Here is a 25,336-nt window from a genome sequence, read left to right as displayed (position 1 = left end):
AGTCAGTTACCGCACTGTGACGTGCGGCATTGACAGCAGTGGCCACCTCTTTCGATGGGGCTCACCACTCCATCACCATGCTCGTTTGTGGTTTCCTGCTGCTTTATAGGCAGCCTACTTCCCTGTCCTGTATTTAGGACACCTGCCGGGCTCAAACTCAAGAGGTTTTCCTTCGTTAATTGAAGTATAACTTACAACAAAGTGTATAGACCTTACGTATTCCGTTCAATGAGTTTTTTAAAAACTGTAAACACCTGTGAATTCACCACTTAGGACAAGATGCAGAACTCCAAAAAGACTCCTCATACCATTTTACAGTCCATTATCCCATCCCCAGATATAAATCATTTACCGTAAGTTAGTTTTGCATGTCATATGCATTGAATCATATAGTATTTTTGTATTAAGGTTTCAATCAACATATCTGAGATTCTGTTTAAAAAAATCTTTCTTTCCCCGGTTAAACTGACATGGTACTATGGTGGATTGATTTCTGGACTCTGTATTTAGTCCACTGATCAATTTACACATTTTCACACCAATACATACCACCTTGATCATTTTAACTTTGTGGTAAGTCTTGAACTTAGGAAGTCTTCCCACATTGTTCTCTTTCAGTACTGTTTGGGCTATTTTGAATTCTTTGCATTTCCATATAAATTTTAGAATTGACTTGTCAATTCTAAAAATACTCCAAACCCTCCTGGGACTTTGATTTGGGGCTCAAGTGTTTCAATTTATGGACAAGCTACACCTTTCCATTTATTTATGTCTTCATAAATTTTCTCCAATAGGTTTTGGAGTTTACAGTGTATGGGTCTTTCATTAGATTTATTTCTTGACATTTGATGACTTTTTTCTTATAAGTTGTATTTTTTACTCCATTTTCCAATTAGCCACCGGTAGTATATAGAAAGGCGTTAAACTTTCATACACTGACCTTGTCATCATGTAATTTTGTAAAATTCACTTAGTAGTTCCAGTAGGGTTTTTTTTGGGGGGGGTAGCAATACTTTCTAAGAAACAATTTTGGCTTGTTAACAATGCTGTATTACGGTTTTTGGCAGTTTTATTATGCTCATATGCCTCTCTGTTCATCTCTCTATTTTTAAGCGCGTCTGCAAAAAAAAAGAGAAATCTTTGGAAATCATGAATAATTTTTACTACTAAAAATATCCTGTTGATTTTGTGCTCTAAGCATATCAAATTACACCTTGTTTTATCTCCTCCACCATGACCAACACTGGCATCCCTACTTCAAGCAACTGTCATCTCCCAACTGGAGGTCTGAATTAGCCTCACCACTAGCTTCCTACATTCACTCTTGATCTCTTTCAAATTTAGTTTCTACAGTATAGCTATAATGACAAAGTACAATGATTTTACATACAATTATGGATTACTATGTATCAATTCATATATCCTTATACACATACATACATATACAACATTAAGTGACTCCTTGCTTAAAACTCTTCGACTGGCTCCCCTTGGCTCATAAAATAAGTCCAAACACCTCGAAGCCCTCTGATGAAGCAGCACCTGCCTAATCTCCATCACCACTTCTGACCACTCCCTCTGCCCCTTCTCCAGGCCCATCGTGCTGAAAGCAACACTCTTTTTCCTGCCTCAAACCCTTTGCACATGTTTCCATGACTGCAACACACTTTCCCTCCGTCCTCACCTAGATCTCAGCTTTAACACTACTTTCTCAGGGGACTTTTTTTGACACCTACACCTTTACCACTACCCTCAAGTCTAAATCAGCCTCCTGCACTTCTCCTTCAGAGCACTTATGACAGTTTTACTACATACTTAGTTGAGAGAGGATTTATGTAAGGCTTTCTCCTTCCCCAGACTCCAAAATCTTTGACCACAGGAATATTCTCTATTCTGTCCTCCGCTGTATTCCCAGTGCAGCAACACAAAGATGCTCAGTCAATACTTGCTGGATGGAAAGTGGATCCACTGATGTTCCTATGTGTTTGGGCCCATATGAAGCCATAGTAGTAGTTACATAGATTTACTAAAGATACAACCCTGTTCCTTAATAGATCTCATGTTAAAAACAATATATACACAATGTTTAAAAAATAGCTATACAGGAAAACACTCTGGCATTTCCTCAAAAAGTTAAGCACAGAGCTATCATGATACAGAAATTCCACACCTAAGTATATATCCAAGGGAACTGAAAACATAATGTTCACACAAAAACCTGTGCACAAATGTTCACTGTATCATTGTTCATAATAGGCAGAAAGTGGAAACAACCCAAATGTCCATCCACCAATGAATGGTTAAACAATAGGGGTAAAGCCATACAAAGAAATATTACTCAGTCATAAAAAAGGAATGAAATGCTGATACATGTGACAACATGGATGACTCTTGAAGATAAGCCAGTCACAAAAGGCTACATGTTGTATGATCTCCTTTATATAAAATGCCCAGAACAGACAAATCCATAGAAATAGAAAGTAGATTAGTGGTCATCAGGGGCTCATGAAAGAGGGCAATGGGGATTGACTGCTTATACGTCTGGGGTTTCTTGTGGGGGTGATGAAAGGATTCTAGAATCAGATAGTTGTGTTGGGTGCATAACGCTGTGAATATCCTAAAAAAAACTGAACTGTATACTTGAAAATAATGAGTTTTATGGTTTGTGAATTATAACTCCAAAAAAAAAAAAAAACCAGCTAGATAAAATGATGCCAATGAACTATCTAAACATTTGCTTAAAATAGCCTTCTCAGTTTCATAAGTTCCTGAAATGTTTCCAATGTGAGCAGCTGGAAATGGTTACACAACCATTAGATACACTAATGTTCCTGTGTGTTTGGGACATGAATGTCCTCTGATGTCAACTCTGGGCCACCCCTTCCAGCTCTGTAATCCAAACTAGCCCTCCTTGAAATGCTGCCACTTGGAAGAGACTGGTCAGTTCACATCTGAAAATAGCCCTGAACCACTCTACTGGGTTCCCCTTACAGGATGGAAGTGTCACAGCAGCCTTCCCAAACTCAGCTGACCAGACCATACCAGGGAGTCTGCTCCACCAGGGAGGTTGGAAGCCTGGCCACTTTCACTGAAACCTGGAAAACCATCTGAATCTGCTTCACTTGTCCATCCTCCCCACCTGCTCATCCCCCTCACTCGGATGGTTTCTCCATGCACATTCGAACCTACCTACGTCCCTCCCCTACCTGACCCTTCTGCACCACCCCCTCTCTGTAAACTAGCCTGTCCTCCTACCATCTCTTAGGGGATGCCTGTCTCCACCCAAACAGTACATCCTCCTACTCTCTTCTCCCCTACGCTCCATCCAAAGGTTTCCTCCATTCATCCCTGAAGACACATACTGGAAACTACGGCTTACTGCAAAAATTGATATGTCTAAGAAACTTTTAAATACATTTTCAGCCAACAATGTTTTCTAACAAACTGCAGAATCAATGTATTATTGGCCAAGTCAACTGGAGTTATATAAAGGAAGAGCTGAGATTCTTTCCTCCTCTCATGCCACTTTCTCAAGGTAAGGAATGCTGATGCATCCTCACATACTTTTCTCTAGACAAGCATCCACATATGCATGTTTGTTCTCTTTCTTTTTAAAAATTTATTTCTCTGCAACTTGGTTTTCCACTTAACATGTACTTTCAGGACAAAGCACAGAGACAACCCATTTTTTGAGAAATAATCCCTTGTATGGATGTATCCATTACAAATGGGTCAGATAACTGAACAGACTCACAAGACTCCACAGGGTGTATTCAAGAAAAGTTTTAATCAAGCTAGAGGATATGGTACAGCGGGAAAATGAAAGCCCAGGCAAGCATCAGGGGCCTGAGAAACTCCTAGGCACAGCCCTCAAGGGTCCCTTCTCGTTTACCTCGGACATGGATTTTGAACCTCCATGATATGTATGATAAATCTTAATTTCAGGAAAGCCTGGGAAAATGTTTCCGGGGATCTTTTATACCTCCCAGTCAATTAGACAAGTCAGATTATGTTACAAATTAAACCAGGTAAGCCATCAATCTGTATACATCCTTAAACTAAGCAGAGGAAATTTTGGGTGCTTCAGGGGGGTTTCAAACCCTGCAGAGAGCATTAATTCAACAGCTAGTCCATCTCGTCCTTCTTTTTTTTTTTTTTTTTTTTGCGGTACACAGGCCTCTCACTGCCGTGGCCTCTCCCGTTGCGGAGCACAGGCTCCGGACGTGCAGGCTCAGCGGCCATGGCTCATGGGCCCAGCCGCTCCGCGGCATGCGGGATCTTCCCGGACTGGGGCACGAACCCGTGTCCCCTGCATCGGCAGGCGGACTCTCAACCACTGCGCCACCAGGGAAGCCCTCGTCCTTCTCTTGGCCAAGGTTCAGCATCACAGTTCCAGGTGTCTCTGGGATCAGCACAGAGGTATTCCAGTCCAGCTGTGAAACAACTCTGATTTACACAACAGTTGTATCATAATGTATTCAACTATCCTCCTCTCAGTGGAAATTGTGACTTCTACTTTTTTCTACCACCTCAAATAACACTGAAATATATTTATGTAATTGTACTCTATAGGAGAGGAGTCCCAAAGGAGCATTGCTGGCTGTAGGGTATTTGTGTTTGTACTTTTATCAGATACAGATTACTTCCATATGGCAATCTACACTGTCACTAGCAATATATAAAGTTCCACTGACTATAAACTTAGACAAGCACGAACTGTTACCAGTCGCTTGAATTTTGTCAATCTGATGGGTACTTGGTACTTATTCTGAAAGGTACAGTGGCCTAGATTAATCCAAGTGTAAATTACCTTTATGTCCCACACTGAATTAGAATTCTAACTAAGAGTAACATACTTTTGGATGTAGTACAGAACCTTGCCACTCAACAGGTGGTCCAGAGACCTGCAGCATCAGCATCACCTGGAAGCTTCTTAGAACTGAGGATGTTTCTATCCCTTCTACCTTCCACCCCCAATTTCGTTTGTTTTTGATCTACAAAACCGTAACACAGAAATAAAAGCTAGAAGTGCATAGCTTCTTCAAACTTGAGGCTAGACCCATCTTAGGATATAGAGAACAATACAGAATGCTGGTGAAGTTAAAAATCAGCTCATGACATATAAAAGGTTTCTGGGGACTTCCCCCTTGGTGCAGTGGTTAAGAATCCGTCTGCCATTGCAGGGGACACGGGTTCGATCCCTGGTCCGGGAAGATCCCACATGCTGCGGAGCAACTAAGCCTGTGAGCCACAACGACTGAAGCCCACGTGCCACAACTATTGAGGCCCACGTGCCTAGAGCCCGTGCGCCGCAACAAGAGAAGCCACTGCAGTGACAAGCTCATACACCGCAACGAAGAGTAGCCCCCGCTCGCTGCAACAAGAGAAAGCCTGCGCGCAGCAATGAAGACCCAATGCAAAAAAAAAAAAAAAGGTTTCTGCACAAATCAAGGCTTGGATAAAAGTCAGTCACAATTCATTGTTGTCTTTACTTCTGAACTGGTTCCTAAATATCCAACCACAGAACAATTAAAATAAACCATATCACATGTATCATGCTGGTGACTGACATAGAAACCTAGTTATTTTTAATCACTGACCTCCTCTAACCCAGCTCTAACCAGGTTTAGAGGAAACAAGAAATGATGCTGGGTCCTTTGCTGAGCTTTTAGCTTTCTTGGGCCCAAAGTACACTTACTTCACAACTCTAGAGAAGGTGAGCCATGGAGGAGATGATCAGTGATGCCTGGTGAAGGGAACTGAGAACAAGCTAGGAAAGAATTATGTCAATGGCTTGTCTTATGATGCTTTAACAGCTCTTCCTTTTAAATGCAAATCTCCTCCACCTCTCAGCAGTTCTCCAAACACACCTGCTATAATTTCCACACTGGCTAATTAGTATGCATGGGAGAGCTCATAGTTTAAACAAATACCTCAAATGTCACCTGTTCTTACTGAGCAGGATGCTACTTAACAGCTTTTGGGTAATGGATTTTCTGTTGAAATAAAAACATTCTGTTAGAGTCCCTTGGGAATTCCCTAATCAAAGGCTCTGGAGAAACTGTCAGTCTCTCAGGACTCAATCAAATGTCGCACACGTACAGGTACTGGCTGAGGGTCTCGCACTGGCTTCTCTGAGAGAAGCCATCACCACGGCGATCTAACTGGTCTACCATTAAGGACGTTACAAAGAGTCATTGGAGTGTGTGGGGTGTCGTTCCTGGGCAATCAAGCCACTTCTTTTTTTTTTTTTTGTGGTACGCGGGTCTCTCACTGTTGTGGCTTCTCCCGTTGCGGAGCACAGGCTCCGGACGCGCAAGCTCAGCAGCCATGGCTCATGGGCGCAGCCGCTCCGCGGCATGTGGGATCTTCCTGGACCGGGGCGCGGACCCGTGTCCCCTGCATCGGCAGGCAGACTCTCAACCACTGCGCCACCAGGGAAGCCCCAAGCCACTTCTTGAAATAGGTTAACAAAAGGCAAATTATCCAAAAGGATAATGGGCACTACCCTTGTCACAGGACATAGAGAAACCGCAGCAAAGGCAGCATGCTGCAATCCCTAAGTGGCAGGAAGCACTGCAGAGGAGCTTTAGTGCATTGAGAAGGCTAAGAGAACCGCTGAGACTACAGTTTTGAACCGGGCAGAGAAGGAAAACCAGCATACCCATATTAAAGCATCAATTCATTCACCACGTAGACCCTTACAAAGACAACGAAGGCAAAAAACCTCTTGTGGCACAAACTGACACTGCACAAAAGTCTCCTTCGTGAACTTGCCTATAAAGGTCAAATTAAGCAACAATCTTCTTGGGATCCTCTGACACAAAAGACAAAGGGAACCTCCTGAGTTCCACTCTCGTCCGTATTGTCTATAGAGATTTTTCAATGAACTGATACCACTTCTTCCAGCTTACTTTAAAACTTTTAACAAGGGTCCTCACTAGCAGCATCAGCATCACTGAGAATTTCTTTAGAATGAAATTCTGGGGTCCCCTGCGAGGCCTACAGAAACTCTAGGGGTGAGTTTCAGCAAGCTGTTTGAGAACCAGTGACTTATCTTAAAAAAATATGGGTGAGATGATGTGATCAGTGCACAAGGGGCAGGAACCTCCTTCGCTCAGAATGTTTTCCCCCCCAATGCTGCACAGAGTCATGAATCATTTGCTTTTTCCTTTATGTAACTGAGAAATTCCTTGAAAGAAAAATCTCCTTGCATCGCCTCACCAGTCATTCTACCCTTCCTTGCAGCTAGGCTTCAGTTCTTCCAGCCCCACATCCGCTCTCCAGTTTAGAACTGGAACTCCAGTTAAGAACTGTGACTTTTTTTTTTTTATTGAAGATGTGATTTACAATATTGCATTGGTTTCAGGTGTACAGCATAGTGATTCAGATTTTTTGCAGATTTTATTCCATTACAGATTATTACAAGATACTGACTATAATTCCCTGTGCTATACGCTAAATTCTTGTTGTTTATCTATTTTATGACTTCTTAAATGCTGGATTTAGTGGGTATCACAGCCTCGGTCCTCTATTAATTCAGCATTTGGTGTTTGATGGGTTTTCCCCTCCTTTGCCAAGTCCAGTTGGATCTGTCCACTGTGTATTTTCCTTTGCCTTCTCATTGCTGCCACCCTATTCCCCTTCCCTAATTAATCAAAAGTCAGTCTCCCTTTGTGCCTCACCTCACCCCTCCCCATACAGCTGTCACATTCCTTGTTAAAAAGTATGACTGGGAACCTAGCCACACCCTTCAGTAATTCTCTCCAAGTTCTTCACCTTGGTTTTCAAAGCCTCCAAATTATGACCCTAACTTGCCTTCCCGTCCCTGTCCCCACTGCTCTCTGCCACGTACCCTGTGCTGTAGCCAAAACGGACTGCATTCAGCCCTCTGTATCCACGGGCTCTGCATCCACCACTCATATGCCATTTTGTATAAAGGAATCAGATTTTGGTATCGGTGGGGGTCCTGGAACCAATTCCCCATGGATACCAAGGGACATCTGTATTTGCTCTTCCCAGAATATACCTCACGCCTTCCCATTTCCTCCTGGATCATCCCTGCACCCACCCCGACAGCTCTGCTTACTCAAAGTCCACTCGTTTTTGTGATCCTCGCATGTGACATCTCTGAATCCCCACCCCTCTCATTTGGTCTTTATTAGTCTTTCTATCTTTCTTGTATCATACTATCAGTGAGCATGTTATCTTCCCTACCAGATTCTAATTTCCTACAGGGCAAGCATGAAGCCTGGTTTCTTTCTGCATTTTCTGCATTGGGTCTTACACAAGGTAGATGTTCAGCAAGACTTACTGAAGTGAAACAATAAACGTTCTAACTTGGGAGTCACACCTGTTTTTCTCCTTTCACTTTATCTATGGCCCTCAATTTCCTCAGTGGATTTTGTTTCTTGGTGTGCTTTTATTTATGGGGCAAATGAAAGATGATCTGCAGTTGTACTTCCCCACAAATAAATACTTCCTCTTCATCCAGAGCTGTTGCTAAAAATATCTAACCAGTTCAGTTCATAAAACTGTACGATTTTAAAATTTTAATTTGAAGATATTAACAATCTTAGAGGTGTCTGAAAACATTCTTTAGCACATATGTGCTCAATTTTCAATTGCTCATGGAAACAATACTTTCTAAGAACTATTTATAGGTAACTGATGTACACGTGGCAGAGTACAGGTCCAGGCTTATGGATGGATCAGATGTGCCAGATACCGACAGGGAAACAAAAAAGCTGCACACTGGCTTTTTCAGTAAGCCACGAAAGTGGTGCTATTTTAAGTCCCTTAGCATGAAATGAACTCAACCAGATGGATTCAGCCTTGTTAGTAGGTCATTTCAGGCTTAACAACCTAAAACAAATTCAACCCACACCAACTCAACATCTTTTTCATAAAGGACTTTAAAGGTGAAATAGCTTGCAGTCAGAGATAAGCAACTATGTGCCCTGTAGGGAAGTAGCCTTGTTAGGGGTTATCAGTGGCCACCAACTCAACTCCACTTCTGAAATGGCTGATGTAGCTCTGGGAAAAGACGAATCAGGTGGAGATGAGATCTATTATTTTTAGCTATGTGCCTAGTTAAAAAGAAGTTCATGTTATCTTTTTCTAAATTAAATTAAAACAGAGCAAAACTGCTTTATTAAAGACTTATTCTACTGCTTTATTAAAGACTTATTCTAATCTAATACCTACTAACAAAACAAGGTATGAAACAATCTAATGTCAGGTGACTGATGGGCTGCCAGATGTCACAGGTGTCTCCCAGACATTCTCACCTGCAGAATGTATGTACACCATCCTTCAGGGAATATATCCGAACCTGGGATTTTAAAACAGCAAATCTACTTCATTAAGAGGCATCTTTAATTTAAAATTTTTAGATCCAAAGTATCTTTCTTAGTCTGCACCTGAACCCCATCCTTTCCCAGGCCTCCATATTGTGACTTTATGTGAAACTATCATTCCACTTGAAATACTAGCCATAGCAGTTTTCCACAAAAAGTAAAAGCATAAGTTGACAATTTAAAAAGAGAACTAGCTCAATCACAACAAATTCTTATGGGGATTGGCTTCAATATACATATTACAGTGATAATTACAAATGCATAATTAACAAATTTCTGCAGAGCTAAGTTTGGCCAAGAAAACCCAATTTAGGACAGAGTGAGAGACTGCCTCCTGTGTGTATGTAGACACGTGGAGGGAGGGTATGTCAGATATTGTGAGCTCAAATACTGAGGAAGAAATCAGAGAAAATAAGGTAAATTTAGATGCCAGGAAAACCTGGGGGTCCTGAATACGGCAGTGCTCTGGGCTTTTGGGCAGTGGAAGTGATAAGTAGACACAGTGCTGTGTTCATAGGATGCAGAGCAGAGTAAAATGATGATATGATGACTTCAACAGAGACAGTAAAGAGCAGGCAAGAACTTCTACCATGTTAGTTTTTTTTTTGGTTTTGTTTTATCTTATCAGCGCCTGCGAAACAGTCTGGGACACAGTGTTTTGGAAATACTGCTTTTCATCTTGCTCACACCCTAGATAATGAATTTTCAAGGAGGCTCCTTTCATTTCTAGTCTCTTCCTGCTTCCTATCTATACTGAAGTATCTATACAGAGAGTGGTTCATTCACTCACATAGAGCACCTGCTGAGGATGGGCCCCTGGGCTAGAGCTGTGAGGACACAAAGATGAGGAAGACTTGCCCTCTGCAGAATCCAGAATTTAACCCCTGATCAAGTTCATTAATTGGTGAAAATGAGGCATCAGACAGGTACCAGTTCACTGAAAATGTTGTAAGTGAAATCATGAATTTGTATTTCTGAAGTCACTAGGGAATGACAGAGAAAAAAGTCACTCTTTAGTGCCTCAATGCAAAATAAGGAGAGAAAATATTCATTTTTCTAAGAATATAGAAGGATTAATATTTGAATCTGAGGGAAAGACATCCTCATATATTACATGGTCTTGATAAACATTTAGAAAATGAAATTTAAGTAAAATACTAAAAATATCTGTCATGATTAATTGCCTGTCAAAAATAACAACCCCTTTCCCACTCCTACACCACTTCCTGCCTCAACTCAGGAAAGCAAATTGAATTTCAGTCTGGCCTATGGACAGATGGCTTTCATTTAAAGTATCAGTAATTTGAGTTATCTGACAGCAAATAGTATCCTACTCAAACATTTGTTATCACCTATCAACTGCAAAATCAAAAAGACGACCAAATACTCAAACTAGGCAAAGAAAAAAAAAAGGACGATTTGATTCTCTTAGAAAACAATCAAGTAGCAAACTAAAGACCATAATTTCTTGAACATGGGCTTTCCAACTATTCTGACTTAAAATGATTTTTATATGTAAGCCTTAATATTTTATTTTTGACATGAGTTTTCTATACTATAGAAGACTTTCCTCTCACTTTTTAACCACAGAGCTAATCCTGTTATTCCAGAATGAATTGGTGAACCAAGAATGATAACCAAGAAAGAACCTTTTCTCTGAATAGTGGGCAAAAAGGGAGTATTTTTGGAAGTAGGCAAGTACCTGGAAAATCAGAGAACCCACCCATACAGGGTGTGGTAGCTTAAATCAACACGGCTATGACGGCTACTCTTCAACTGTACAATGTTGACTTCTTGTGCCAAGGCTTGAAAATAAGTAACTGCTAGTCCCTGAGGATAGGAGCCCTCTGCCAGAAGACACATTATGTATTGGAAAAAACAGTTACATATTTTTGGTCCAAAAGCTGTTACTGAACATTCTGAGCAACATGGCAACAAATGCAAAAACTGCACCACTTGCCAAAAATGCCAGTACCTGAAACATTTTTGCTTTTTTTTTTTTTCCCCTTTCAATACCTATGGCTGTCCCTTCCCACCTAAACCCCTAGAGTAGCTTAGTCCTCAAGCTTCTAAGAGCCCCCTATTCTGTGTCACTCTGCTCTCCGACTTTAATCTGCATATTTACCTTATCTCTTTTTGGCTTGTAAACCTTCAACAGCTACTCAGCATACGTAAGAAAAGTTGGAATCTCCTGGCTTGGCATTCAAGGCCCTGTAAAATTTGACCCCGGCCTACCCTTCTGATCATGTCTTTGCTCCCCTTTGCCAGGAATCTCCTTTCCCCATCTGGCACTCTAGTGGTTCCACAAAGCAATCCAACAGCCGTCTTCATCTCTGCTCAGGAAAAGCTCTCTTCACCCTTCCTCACTTGGCACACAGGCAATGTCTTGCCCAGGTGCCTCTGCTCATCCAAACTTTTCCCGAAATTCAAGATCTAGCTCAAGTTACGCCACAATTCTCTCTCCTGCTTTTGAATTCGTAAAGCATTTGACACAGGAACCAGCATTTGCCACAAAAATCTAGAGACACTGAGATCACGTAATCCAAATCCTTCATTTTCCACACAAGATCATTTTTCACCTTTATAGAGTTCCCATCTTATACTTTTTCATATGCCCCGTAATAAGTATAATCTCAGTAAATATTTAATTTATTAGGTGATACTTTAATAAATGTACCTTTTTCAAATGCATCAAAGATCAGCAGATAATCCCTTTGGTAGAAGGTGGTAAGAAGAGAAGCCCTAGGGCATTTTGACAGAGTCCCATAAAAGTCAGAGCCTTTAATTAAAAAATACTGTTTTTAATTACCAGCTAATTTTGGCAGACATGGCTGAGCCTCATCACATCAGGGAACTTCAGAGAGATGAGATTCTCAGACTGGGAAAGCTCACGGATGGGGTAAGATGTCTGTTTCACGTGTTCCTGGGTACTTCTTTTTTAAATTGAGAGCACAACAGTCTATTTGCTTGTGTTGAAGGTCATTTGGGTTTCAACTCCATCAAAATGAGACCCACAACAAAAGAGCCACATCAACATGCCATGTGCTTTCCAGAAGCTGGCCTGGTTTTAACTGTTTTATTTATTTATGGAGTATATAGCTTCTGCAAGTACAGGATAATTCAAAGTGCTTCCAAAATGCCTTTTACTCAAGTAACATCACATCTGATTATTTTCTATAAATCATACCTAGAATACATCTATAGATCATACACACACACCCAAAGACATTTTGTAGCACTTAACACTGTCAAAACAACTGCAGATTTTATGGACAGGACTTGTGAGTACATTGCTATGAGGCAATTAAAATGTATTAAAAATGTTACTTTTCAAAACTATCAATATTACCCCTGTAAATCACTCTAATGTGAATTTAAGTGTCATGCTAATAAATGTTACAAAGGAAGAATCTATCCTGGAACAAAAACTTAAGAGATACACAGTGTTCTCAGTTGAATTATATTTAATTGAAGTGATTTGTATATATTACTATGAGTGTATTTGACAGATGCGAGAAACAAAATGTATAATTCTTACCTTGGGTCTGTTTCTTGTTCACTGCATTATCAGCTTTATGTCGTTTCTAAAATTTAAAAGTAAAAACAAAAACTGTGAAAAAGTGGATGAGATTAACAAAACAAGATAGCACCTATTACAAAAGAGAGATTTTTAAAACTTATGTTTCTCAAAGCTTCTGTCCTTTCACACCCATATCAATTTTGTGTGTGTGTGTGTGGCATGCGGGCCTCTCACCGCTGTGGCCTCTCCCATCGCAGAGCACAGGCTCCAGACGGGCCACTCTGCGGCATGTGGGACCCTCCCGGACCAGGGCACGAACCCGCGTCCCCTGCATCGGCAGGCGGACCCTCAACCACTGCGCCACCAGGGAAGCCCCTACCCATATCAATTTTATAAGTACGCCCAGGGTGTGATAATGGGAATAATCAGGGTATGCAGGAATTTTAAAATTGAAAGTGCAATCCATAGCATCTTTCTATGTTACTCCTGTTCTGGGAGTACAGGGGTGTGGTCCTCGGAGGGATCTTACATTATTATACAGGTACGATTAAAATTTTAATGTACTAGAAAAGATGGAGCTGAAAGGCTGATTAGACTTTTGTTTAAATAACTTACTTAAAAAAGAAGATCGCCCATGAGAATTACCTATAATAACTACCATTTAATAATGGTACTGAAATATTTTCAGTTTCTTATGAAATTCATTATCTAATTAGCTGAGTACATCCTCTATAATTTAATGACGTGCCGATGTCTGTCAATGACGGGAACCAAATATGTCCACCGTTTGCACAAAGCTGCTTCTCCCCACTGTTCCCCTACAGCCCCCTCTCCCACTACCACAAGTCACTGAGTCTCATTTTCCCTCCTCCCAAAGCAAGAAAAAATTAAACGGTAAACAAATGAGTTAGTTTAAGTCTAGGTGGGTGAGTTTGAAAAGCTACAGAAGCCAAGATTTTATAGCAGTAAGAAAGAGAAAGGGAAGGTCAGAGGAAAGGTGAGAATTTGAGTGGCCAGGGGAGGCTATCTTCTCTACGGTTCAACTAGAGGTTTTCCACAGCTTCTGTCTAAACTTACAGCATCGAGCATAACACATCAGCCTCTGCTGACGCTGAAGAAACGTGTTGAGTGCAACTGACTCTGAGCTCAAAGATTCTATCATATAAAGCCCAGGGTCAGGTTTAGCTGTGCATACCTGACCACAAGGTGGGTTGGCATGAGTGTAGTAAAATGAGTTCCTAAGTTCCCCGTTTGAGAAAACATGGTTTTTAGAATCACAGGCACCAATGAAAACACTTTTCCAGAGAAATGCCTGGGCTTGTAGATGAGCACTCTAAGACACAGCAGCACGGACGAGCAGTGGCATAATAGCTGGCACTGGGAGCTCAGTTCATCCAAACAATCAGCCACTGAACTGCACAAAATGCAAATAAGGCATTCAGAAAGCCTCTGTGGAAGGCTTGTTGAAAATGATTCCTGCCACACCCATAGGCAGGAACACACCACAATTCTTTCTCAATAAAACACTCACTAATAAAAATGTAACAATGCAGACTTTTAATAGTCAAATTATTGCTTCCAAAAGTAAGCACACGATTTGCCAGCAAATGTTCTTAAGTAAATTTTTAAAGTTCTGTTAAATTTGTAGCATCAGTGGAGAATATTTTATGATTGATCAAACTCTAAAATACTTACTCTTTCTTTGTTGTGAATTAAGATCTTAAGAAAATTAGGAAGTAACCCAAAATAAATTTTGGTCCAAAATAAATTTGGTCCAAGGCAAATTTAGATATCTGAAGGCAGTGCAAATATTTCCAAAACAATGCACATGTATGACAGACAATGGTTGGACTTCCAACTGAAGGAGACAAATAAAAGCTAATTAATGAAACACTCCACTTAAACTGGAAATTTAATCTTAGTGAAACTTAAGGAGATCCTGAACATTTCTTTCCATCTGCAGAAAATTCTTACATAGGGAGCCTCTCCTTCCTCAACCTTCCCACCACAGAATAAATTAGGTTACTTGTCAAGAAACAATTGTTTTGAATATACATAAGGATCCAACCCAGATAGGTACATTCTAATCTTATCATTACATTGTATCTGAAAGAGATCCTATTTCTTCTAAAACTAATAGTTCAGAAGAAATTAATATAGCTATTCTCTGAGGTCAAACACTTCTACTGTCGTGTAATCAGAGTTCACTTAATATCACTGAGAGCTAGTGAATTATTTAATATTATCAATATTTGATTGACAGCGGTCCAATAAACTCTACTGTATAAACAGTGCCATGAACTTTATGGTTCTTAAGCATGTGGTACTGACCATCCCTTCCTTCTGGAAACCCTTCCCTCCCTAGACATATCTTAAGACATCATTACCCAGGTGTTCTACCTGCACCATGGCCCCTTCTTTAGCTCTCTGAGATGGATTTCCTCAAGGCTTACTCCCTGCCCTCTCCACTTCTCACTCTCCACTCTCTTAGTTCATTCATAACTGTAATTTCAATGATAACTATTATCTTAATATATACCAGCCAAGACTCTCATCTGAGCTCCAGACTATTATATCCAGTTGCCTCCCTGACAGCTCCCTCTGGCAGTCTCAAAGGCATCTTACAGTATGTTCAAAAGGCAATCTCTGACTTTAACCCCCAAGACTAGGTACTTGTCTCAGAATGGAACCATATACCATCCACTTGCACAAACCAGCAACTTGAGAGTCGTAAGTACCTTCTTTCCCTTTCACTCCCATCCAGTGTATTTCTTCATTCAATAAATGTTAACAAAATACTGTGTCAGGCCCTGTTACTACTGCTGATACAGCAATGAACAAGAGACAAAAACTCTTCCTCTCATGGAACTTACATTCTAGTTGTTAGAGATAAAACATTAATAAAATGAGTAGGATATACAGCATTTCAGATGGTGATAAGTCTTGTCAATTTTACTCCTAAATATATATTGAATTCATTTTTCCATATTTCTTTATATTTACAATACCACTTAGTTTAAGACATCTTTATGTTTTCATACCAACTATTACCAAAATCCTCTCTTCTTTCCTTGCAATACATTTTCTATATTTTAGTCAAAAAGATCTTTGAATGATGACCACACAGTTAACATTTATTCAGCACTAATTATATACTAAGCACCACTCTAAGGACTTTAGTGCATCATTTAATTCTCATAATAGCTGGTGTGGTTACCCGAGTAACGTCTGTTCCCTGTACTAGACTGCAAGCTAGATCATAACTACTTTCACTCACTGGCATATTCCCAGGATTTGGTCTCTGAACGTTGTAGACTTTAAATAAGTATTTGTTTTATAATGAATAAAGTTTATCAGTGTTTAAGTGAACAAGTGTATAGCAAAGAAGGCATGTTTTTAAAGGTGAATATTATCAATTTAACAAACAACCTTGACTCTTACCATAAGAATTAACATTTGACATTATGCAGCTTTTTTTTAAACTAAGAGTTCTCCAATGATTCTATATTTTCAAGTAAGTGTATATGTAATTTGTTACTTACACACAAAAATAGGAAATCATATTATGTTAAGGTGTCCAAAGCACTGAGAGTTAAAATGCACTGCGTTAGTTGATTCTTAGGTAATTCTTACTGTTTTATTGTAAAATTTTTTTTTAAAAGGTTGTTTAACAGAACATAAAGGAAAGCTTACTAGAATGTAAGCTTTGTTTCATTCACTGATGTATGAGTGGTAGACATTACTGTATTCACCAATATCTAATTCTCCTCTATTGCTATGGACACTGAGATTATAGCTCCCTTTTGTCATGTCACTAGTTCTAATATTGGGCTGTAAGCAGATGTGATATGCACCATTTCTATGTACCTCCATTCTCTCCCTTCCTCTGTTCTGGTGACCACTGACATCCCACACAGCAGAGCCCTGATTCAGCTGTATCCCTGAATGACTACATGAACAATGGTGCCTCCTGCCCTCCCTTCCTCCTGGACAAAAACCTGCAGTGTCTCTGAGTACATGAAAAATCAACTTATGTTTAAGACCCTGACATTTGGGACTTGATTACTGCAGCAAAAGTTTAACACATCCTAAAACATACCCTAATGAATGCTGGGCACCTAAGTAATGCTTCACATATCTTTATTGAATGAATGAAAAATTATATGTACTAATTATAATTACTGATAAAGATACTCTCTGTCCAACTATCTAAACGATTATCTGATTGTTTTTCCTTTTCTAGGGAGTAACATTTCAAACTTTCTATCACCTTACACATTGACATAAACTTATTAAACCATTCTTACAGAACATTTTTAGTCAATTTCTTAACACTGTTTTTCTTCATTGGAAAACTACTTCACATGATATCTTATTACCCGCAGTACTATTATTACATCCTTCAGGAACTGCCTGATTAGCTGCTTTCCAATAGTATCCAGTTATTACATATGCCAATAAGAGTTCTGTTAAAAACAAGCAAACTTCTTGGATGCTATTTTATTTACCATGTATTTTCATAGAGAGAGATACTAGAAACCATAGCTAGAGAGTTTATAGTTTTGCTAAGGAAAAGGGAAAAAAAAGGAAAGGCAGTTTAGAGCAGTGATTATAAGGCAGGGGCTCTGGAACCAAACAGCCTTATTTGAATTCTGACAGCCCCAGTTATTAGCTCTGTGACCTTGGGCAAGTTAACTTACCCCTCTATGCCTCCTCTCCCTTATCTTTAAAATGGGGATAATATCAATAATCTTTAAAGTTGTTATAAGATTTAATAAATTAAAAGGACATAGAGCAAGTACATGGAACCCAGAAGCTTAATAAATGTTATTAATATTATCATTGGTGACTCGCTACAATAATACAGAGGAAGAACACTGGATGGGATGGAATTCTGATTCCACTGATTTCTTGCACAAGTTACACAACCTCTCTAAGCCTCAGCTTTCTTACCTTTAAAATGAGGCTAAAAATCTAACTTGCAAAGTTACTGAATGAATTAAATTTTTAAAAATTTGCAAAAATGACAGCACAATGTCTAGCAAATAAGAGGTGTTCAATGAAAATTAGGTTAAACAAAGAAAGAAAGGGGAATATACATAAGGCAAACAAAGAGACAAAACTGTAGTAAAGACCAATCCTTAAGGACTGCCAAGTGCAAGTACAATTTAAAGGATGGTAACTTTGTGTGGAGTGATACAGGTGAGAAGAGAGTCCCTTAAATTTTCAGCTAGTGGTCCCCGGCAAGTATGCCATTTCCAGCTAGAGGACTATGATGTTTTACACACACACACACACACACACACACACACACACCCTCTGTTTGTACCCCTAGACTGGATGTTTTTGAGGCTCATGATCTAAATGGTCAGTTGACCCATTTCTAATATGCCTAGTGATGTTACAGCTCATGTGTTCTTCATGAGATCCCAATTTGATTCTTTACAAAAATAATATCAATGTTTGTACAACTTTAAATCAGAGCTTTCTAAAGAATGTCTCAGCCTTTCCTGTCTTACCATCTGACTTGCCTAAGGCTTGACAGATGATCATTTCAGACAGGCAATGTATTTAAAGGGCACAGAAAACAAAATATTAGCTTCCTCAACTAAAGTAGTTAAAATAACGGTGAAATAGGAAAAAGGAAAGTCTGACTTTATTTTGGGCAACTTATTTTATAAAGGGAAACTGATTTCCCCTTTTCTCTACTACTACGGAATAATAAAAATAGCAAATCTGCTGTTACTTTCTTTTAATAAAACAGAACTACTAAAATAAAATGAAAAGGAATCAAAGGTATTTAATAAGGTGAAAACTGGGGCATATAAATGAAAAAATAAAAAAATACAAAAAACTCTACATTTAGAGAATTTGGAGGTTACCATGTTTAACCTGAAATAATGTTCACATTGAAAATTGAGCATACTTGAAAACAGTGTGCAAATATAGTTTTCTCTCCAAGCCAATTACTACATTCAAATTAATTTATTTCATTACAAAGGTACAAACCTAAGGGGTCACGTAATAAGCATTCTGTAATATTAATCCTATAGCAATCAAGAGGAATTACCTCTAGGGATGGGAGCATTTGTTTTTTTTTAAAGGAGGGCAACAGGGGGGAATGCTTATCTGGATCAGGCTTTTGACTGCATTTGGTAAGTCGTGATTGGAGGGTAAATGTATGGTTCTTTTTTTTTTTTGGCAGTACGCGGGCCTCTCACTGTTGTGGCTTCTCCCGTTGCGGAGCACAGGCTCCGGACTCGCAGGCTCAGCGGCCCTGGCTCACGGGCCCAGCCGCTCCACGGCATGTGGGATCTTCCCAGACCGGGGCACGAACCCGTGTTCCCTGCATCGGCAGGCGGACTCTCAACCACTGCGCCACCAGGGAAGCCCGGGAGCATATTTTATGTTTAAATTTTTATTGAAGTATAGTTAATTTACAATGTGTTAGTCTCAGGTGTACAGCAAAGTGATTCAGTTATACATATATATCTATTCTTTTTTTTTATTTAACATCTTTATTGGAGTATAATTGCTTTACAGTGGTGTGTTCTAACACATATATATGGAATCTAAGAAAAAAGAAAAAGAAAACGTAATGAAGAACCTAGGGATAAGACAGGAATAAAGACACAGACCTACTACAGAAGGGACTTGAGGATACGGGGGGGGGGAAGGGTAAGCTGTGACAAAGTGAGAGAGTGGCATGGACATATATTCACTACCAAAAGTAAAATAGATAGCTAGTGGGAAGCAGCCACATAGCACAGGGAAATCAGCTAGGTGGTTTGTGACCACCTAGAGGGGTGGGATAGGGAGGGTGGGAGGGAAGAGATATGGGAACATATGTATATGTATAACTGATTCACTTTGTTATAAAGCAGAAACTAACACGCCATTGGGAGCATATTTTAAAGACTTTTAAGTTGAATGGGGATTTTAAACAGTCTGTGTCAAGAATTAAACAACTTAGGAAGAAACTAATTTTTTAAAATATGTATATAAAAATAACAGAGTTACATTTATTTATGAAAAAAACAAATACTTACAATATCTTCTATTATCTCTTTGACAGCTGCCACAGCTAAAATAAATAAGAGAGGAACCAGTGTTGTGTAGCGACCTGTTGGTGATACATCAGGTATTTGCTATCAAAAAAAGAAAAAAAGGATGAGAAATTCAGTAAGAACTAGAAGGTTTATAATAGATTTAAAAACAACAAAGGCTTGGAGCTTCTTAAAATATGCTTCATTGATTTTACCATCTTGGTAGACTAACACTACGTGAGGTAATTTGCTTGTATCTAGTATGTAGCTGGGAGAGAGGGTTAATTAGCTTCACAGCAAGCAGTTGTGTGTAGGACTAACACCTACAAAGGGGGAGTGGTTAACTAAATTACAGCATGTCCATATACTAAAATTTCACACAACCATTAAGGATGTTATTTTAGAAACACAATGAATCACATGGGAAAATATCCACACATTATAATATGGATAAAGCAAATGATAAGACATATATACTCTAAGATCCTCGTTTTGTAAAGTAAGTCAATTAACAATGCTTGGGATGAAAAAAAACAAAAAATAGACCAGAAGGATAAACACCCAAATTTTAAGACAGTAATTGCCTCTTGGTGGTGGTAGAATAGTAAGAGTTATAAAATTTTTTCCTTTGTTGTGTTTTCTTATTCTTTTTGCATGAACATAGACTACTTTTTAATAAAATGAAACTTTTTTTCCTAATTACAAATAACCCAAATATAAAATGAAAGAATTTTTAAATGGTAACTTACATTCTAAGGTTCAGAAATGACAATGTTACTGTTACTAAAATAACTTACTAGTTTAAGAAAAAGTCCCATCCCCCTTTACCACCCAAAATGAACAGTCCCTGCCACATTAAATTTACAGAATGTTTAAAATAAGTCGATAAAAATGAATCAAAAAAAAAATGAATCAAAAGGCTTCATAAGGTAGCAGCAGTATTCTAACTCGGCTTGCAGCAGGAGCTGGAAATGCCCACCAAACCAGCTTATCTCTGTGCTTAGATAAGCTTCAGAAGATTGGTCATGGGCTTAAGAAAAACATTTATTAATATCTGAACACATGATTTTGAGCTAAGGTTTTAAAACATGACTTTACCTGAAGCAGTGCAATAAAGAGAAAAAATGAATTAGCGGCTCTTCTGAACTGAGAGTAGAGAAATCTTGGAAGGAATGTGATTACGTTATATTTTGCAGTGCTAGAAAACAAAAATGAAAAGCAGCATAAAAGTCAATTACTCCACAATTAGCACCCATGTTTACAAAATTCTATTATCGCCATATAAAAAATTAAATGATGAACAAATGCCCTCTGTTTTAAATCGGGAGAATACTGCAAATGGTCATTAACCTCAAAGAAAAGGAGTGAAAGGAACTGTCTAAATAGTAAGAGTTTAATTTTCTGCACAATATCTTTTGTTATCTTTGGCCGATCATCCTGTTATCATTACTAGCAACAGCTTACAAAGAAGAGCACCTTTAGTTAAGATAGTCTATAATATGTTAATAGAAAATAAAATCTTGCAAAAAGAAAAATCAGCAATTTGAGCAAGACCAGAAACATCAAATAGAGGGACTTCCCTGGATAACGTCAGAGAAATGGGGAGTTTTGGGGGGTTCTGTCTGAATTTTCTTCATGGCTCCTCTAGAAACTTGGCTAGGACTCCACACCAAACATCAGATATGTCCACAATCAGGAAGATATCACCATTTAGGTCTCAGAAATATCCAACCTTCCTCTTATTAATTAAATAGAAAGGAGATTAAAGGGACACATGCCACACTCCTTAAGCTCAGAAAAGTTACTGTATAATTTGAAGGTGTAAATATTAATTTTAGACGGTCATTTCACAAATCTAGGAGTTTTGTCACCAGAAAACTACTGGGCTGACGTGTGGCGGGAAGGGGGCTGGTGTTTACTTGGTTCCGGAGGCCACTTAGTGAATAGTGCTTATAACAGCAATAGTTTTACATTATTGTTGGAATGAAAATAGAACAGTGAAGTAATTCTCACACCTTCCTTCCATTCCTCGACACCATATGAAATTTTGCAAGTATCAAAAGCCAATATTTAAAGACTATTTAACAAAAAGGAGTTCTAAGTGAAGAACTGCAAAGACTTCTTTTAAAAGGTGAAAACTTGTTAATCAAAAACAACAGTTCATGCATCTATTAACAGGTTTAAGACAAAGGCACATACGCATGAACAGTTTTCATTATTCAGATACTGTAACTAGAATTGGTAGCATACATATGGCTGCTTAGCCCTTCTCCTTCCCGCTTCTAGATTCTTTTGTTTGTTTGTTTTTTTGCGGTACGCGGGCCTCTCACTGTTGTGGCCTCTCACTGTTGTGGCCTCTCCCGTTGCGGAGCACAGGCTCTGGAGGCGCAGGCTCAGCGGCCATGGCTCACGGGTCCAGCCGCTCCGCGGCATGTGGGATCTTCCCGGACCGGGGCACGAACCCATGTCCCCTGCATCGGCAGGCAGGCTCTCAACCAGTGCGCCACCAGGGAAGCCCTCTAGATTCTTATTAACATCTCCTTCTTGGCTAGAAGATGGAGAAACAGCTGATACACACTGCCTCCAGTAAGCTCTTAAATATTAAACTGATTTAACTGAAAGCTCCTTGCAAGCATTTTCATTTTGGTCCGGCAGGGGAGATGTCCTCCCAAGTTCTGCTGTAATAGCTAGTCCTAAGCATTCTTTGGTAGTTCTTACCTGACATGGTTATTGCAGAATTTTGTCAGCTGGGGCTGGTTGATGAATATAGTCCTTATTTCCTCCTGGTCAGCCAGTGAAGTCTTCTCTGAAACATCATCAGTCTTCTCATAACCTTAAAGAGAGAGAGTCTTATTTGATAAGAAATGTTTCATTTTATTATCCAGACCAAAAACACATTTCATAACTATCCTAGAGCCTAAAACCTGTTAAAAGCTATCTACTTCCCTGTTATTGGTGTTGCTTCTATTCTAATAAAAGGAAAAATACCCACATTTAACGTTTCTACTAAATTTGAAAGGCAGTACTTAACAGTCATGTAAAAGCTGACACATTTCAAAAAGAGTAACATCAGATTTTAATTTGTATCCATCTTTTCCCCAGAAATGTTCAACTTATTTCCTTTCATTACATAAAAATATGTCCAAAAGTAACACAAAATTCTAAAATGGTTTATACTTTTAGATAAGACTAACAAGACAGAGGTAATGACAATACATTCTGAAATTTTAAGCATACACATTTAATGCTTTTCTGGTTTTGCTCTTTCTTTGTGAATAAAAACAGAGAAAAAGATAAACATTAAGGTTTAAATAGGCAACCACCACAATGATCTAACTCACTATGATCATCTTAATCTTTCCAGTGATTAGAATTTATGTTTATGAATGATCTTAAGTTTCTTAAGATCAAGTCACCTCACCATCACTGAAACAATGTAAATAGATAACGGGCAATTTCTGCTGGGTAACACCTTGCTGCAATGTTGACAACACTTTAAAAAATACATGCAGCTTCTAGAAGAACAGAAAAAATTTTAAACTGCTTATTTTACTTTCCAGTGAGAATTAAATGAGACTGAATTAAATCAGTCCCTTACCCCTTTCCTCGAGTCACCAACAGTACTTTATCTCAAATACCCATTTTTCTTCTCTTTTCTGCCTAGTCAGTGCCAACTCTTCCCAAAAGACCTGCCAACAGCGGTCTCTTCTGAAGTATTCTCTGGTGCTAAAGTCAGTGCACCTTCACTATGTTCCCACAGGCCTCTGTACCTCCCCTGTCCCTTGAGTCTGTCCCCTACCAGAATGGAACTCCCTGGGGCCATAGCTGGGGTGCTACTTATCTTCCAATACCAGTACTAGCAAACAGCAGGTACTCAAGAAATGTTTGCCAAATAAATAAAAACTAAATGACAAAGGACTTGTTATGTGCCCATTTCTTTGAGAGCAAGCAAATGATTCTCCACCCACTGATAAAGAAACTGATGACAGCCATGTGCTGGTAACAAACTGTACAATAAAAGCTTGCCTGTGGGGTTCCGTTACCCTATGAAACCAGAAAATCATAGGAGCTTCCTACAAAGGTGGGGAACATGAGCATAGGGACCCGGAAGGTGAGAAACAGTGTAACTGTGTACAGGGCAGTGCAAACGGGACAACACTGCTGAAGCATACACAAAAGGCAAGGTAAAGACAGGTGAGATACAGTGCTGAAAAAGCACACAGGCCAGGTTTAAAAGGACCTCTCATGCTTGTGAAGAAGTCTGGATCACATCCTCTCGCTGGTAGTGAGCCAATGAAAGCTCGCCAAGGAGAGAGGCACAGAGTGAGAGCCACATTTTATGCTCATCACTTCGGAGGTCACATGGATCCAAACTAGGTACTGTCACACTCATTTTGCAGTCTTAGACACGTTAGCAGCTTTGCCCATGGTCACATGGTTAATAATTATCTGTCACTACACCATGTTTTAGATGCAACACAAACTTTCCTCCCTACTGTATACAATCAAAATTCCATATAGGGATTGCTAAAGACTGAATGTTTATGTCTCCTCCAAAATCCATGTGTTGAAATCCTAACCCTGGATGTGATGGTATTAGGAGGAGAAATTTTTTCAAGGTGGTTAGGTCATGATGGTGGAATCCTCATAAGAGGGATTAGTGCCCCTTTTAAAAGAGGTCCCAGAGAGATCCCTCCCCCCCCTCCCCCCTACCATGTGAGGACACAGCAAGAAGATGGTCCTCTATGAACCAGAAGGCAGGCCCTCACCAGACACCTAATCTGCCAGGGCCTTGATCTTGGACTTCCCAGCCTCCAGAATTGTGAGAAGTAAATTTGTTATTCGTAAACCAGCCAGTCTATAGTATTTTATTAAAGCAGCCTGAACAGACCAAGTCATGGATTATCAGAGGCACAGCAATATTAAAATTCTTAGAAATCTTTTATTAGATTTTCCTTGATGACAGCACAAAGACCGTAGTGTACTGTTTACAGTACCTTAACTGGACAAAGTGCCTCAAGAAAACCAGCTCTCCACTCTGCTTTGAACTGATATCCTCAAGTTGTACTTACTTTACGTAACTGGATGTTCTCAGCTGAGGTGTTAGGTATCACTCCTTACCTGACACATCCATTTATACTGCGGTTTCAAATGCTGCCAGGTAAACTTGGACATCACCTCTCCCCATCACGTATGAATCTGTATTCAAGAATTTCTTGGGGCAAAGGACCCTCCTAGGAAAAAGGGATTGGAATCGCCTCTTTCCTTAAATTTTGGTCTCACACTTATGGGTTAGAGGTGAGCACATCCCCTATAAACGATCAATATGCACCAGACAACTCTGTTTTTATGCTTTTTTTTTCTTTTAAAAATGTTCTCTGCAGGAGATTGGTTCAAGGTGGTGGAGTAGA

General features: G+C 39.4%; 1 protein-coding gene across 3 annotated transcripts in view; it reads right to left on the bottom strand.

The window, feature by feature from the left end:
• Nucleotides 1–25,336, bottom strand: part of ATP8A1 (ATPase phospholipid transporting 8A1) — a 238,085-nt gene that overhangs the window by 178,750 nt on the left and 33,999 nt on the right. For 2 of the 3 annotated variants that reach the window (XM_029235506.1, XM_029235508.1), the window contains exons 2-5: nucleotides 22,644–22,758; nucleotides 21,024–21,123; nucleotides 19,929–20,027; nucleotides 12,898–12,943 (exon numbers count right to left, since the gene is read on the bottom strand). In XM_029235506.1, the coding sequence (XP_029091339.1) occupies nucleotides 12,898–12,943; nucleotides 19,929–20,027; nucleotides 21,024–21,123; nucleotides 22,644–22,758 (360 nt within the window). Of the gene's footprint in view, nucleotides 1–12,897; nucleotides 12,944–19,928; nucleotides 20,028–21,023; nucleotides 21,124–22,643; nucleotides 22,759–25,336 lie in introns of those variants that run through there. The other variant, XM_029235507.1, reaches the window with a different exon arrangement.

Source organism: Monodon monoceros, unplaced genomic scaffold, assembly GCF_005190385.1.
Source record: "Monodon monoceros isolate NGI ecotype Baffin Bay Population unplaced genomic scaffold, NGI_Narwhal_1 Super_Scaffold_20, whole genome shotgun sequence".
Taxonomy (NCBI): domain Eukaryota; kingdom Metazoa; phylum Chordata; class Mammalia; order Artiodactyla; family Monodontidae; genus Monodon; species Monodon monoceros.
This window is presented reverse-complemented; position numbering and strand designations above follow the sequence as displayed.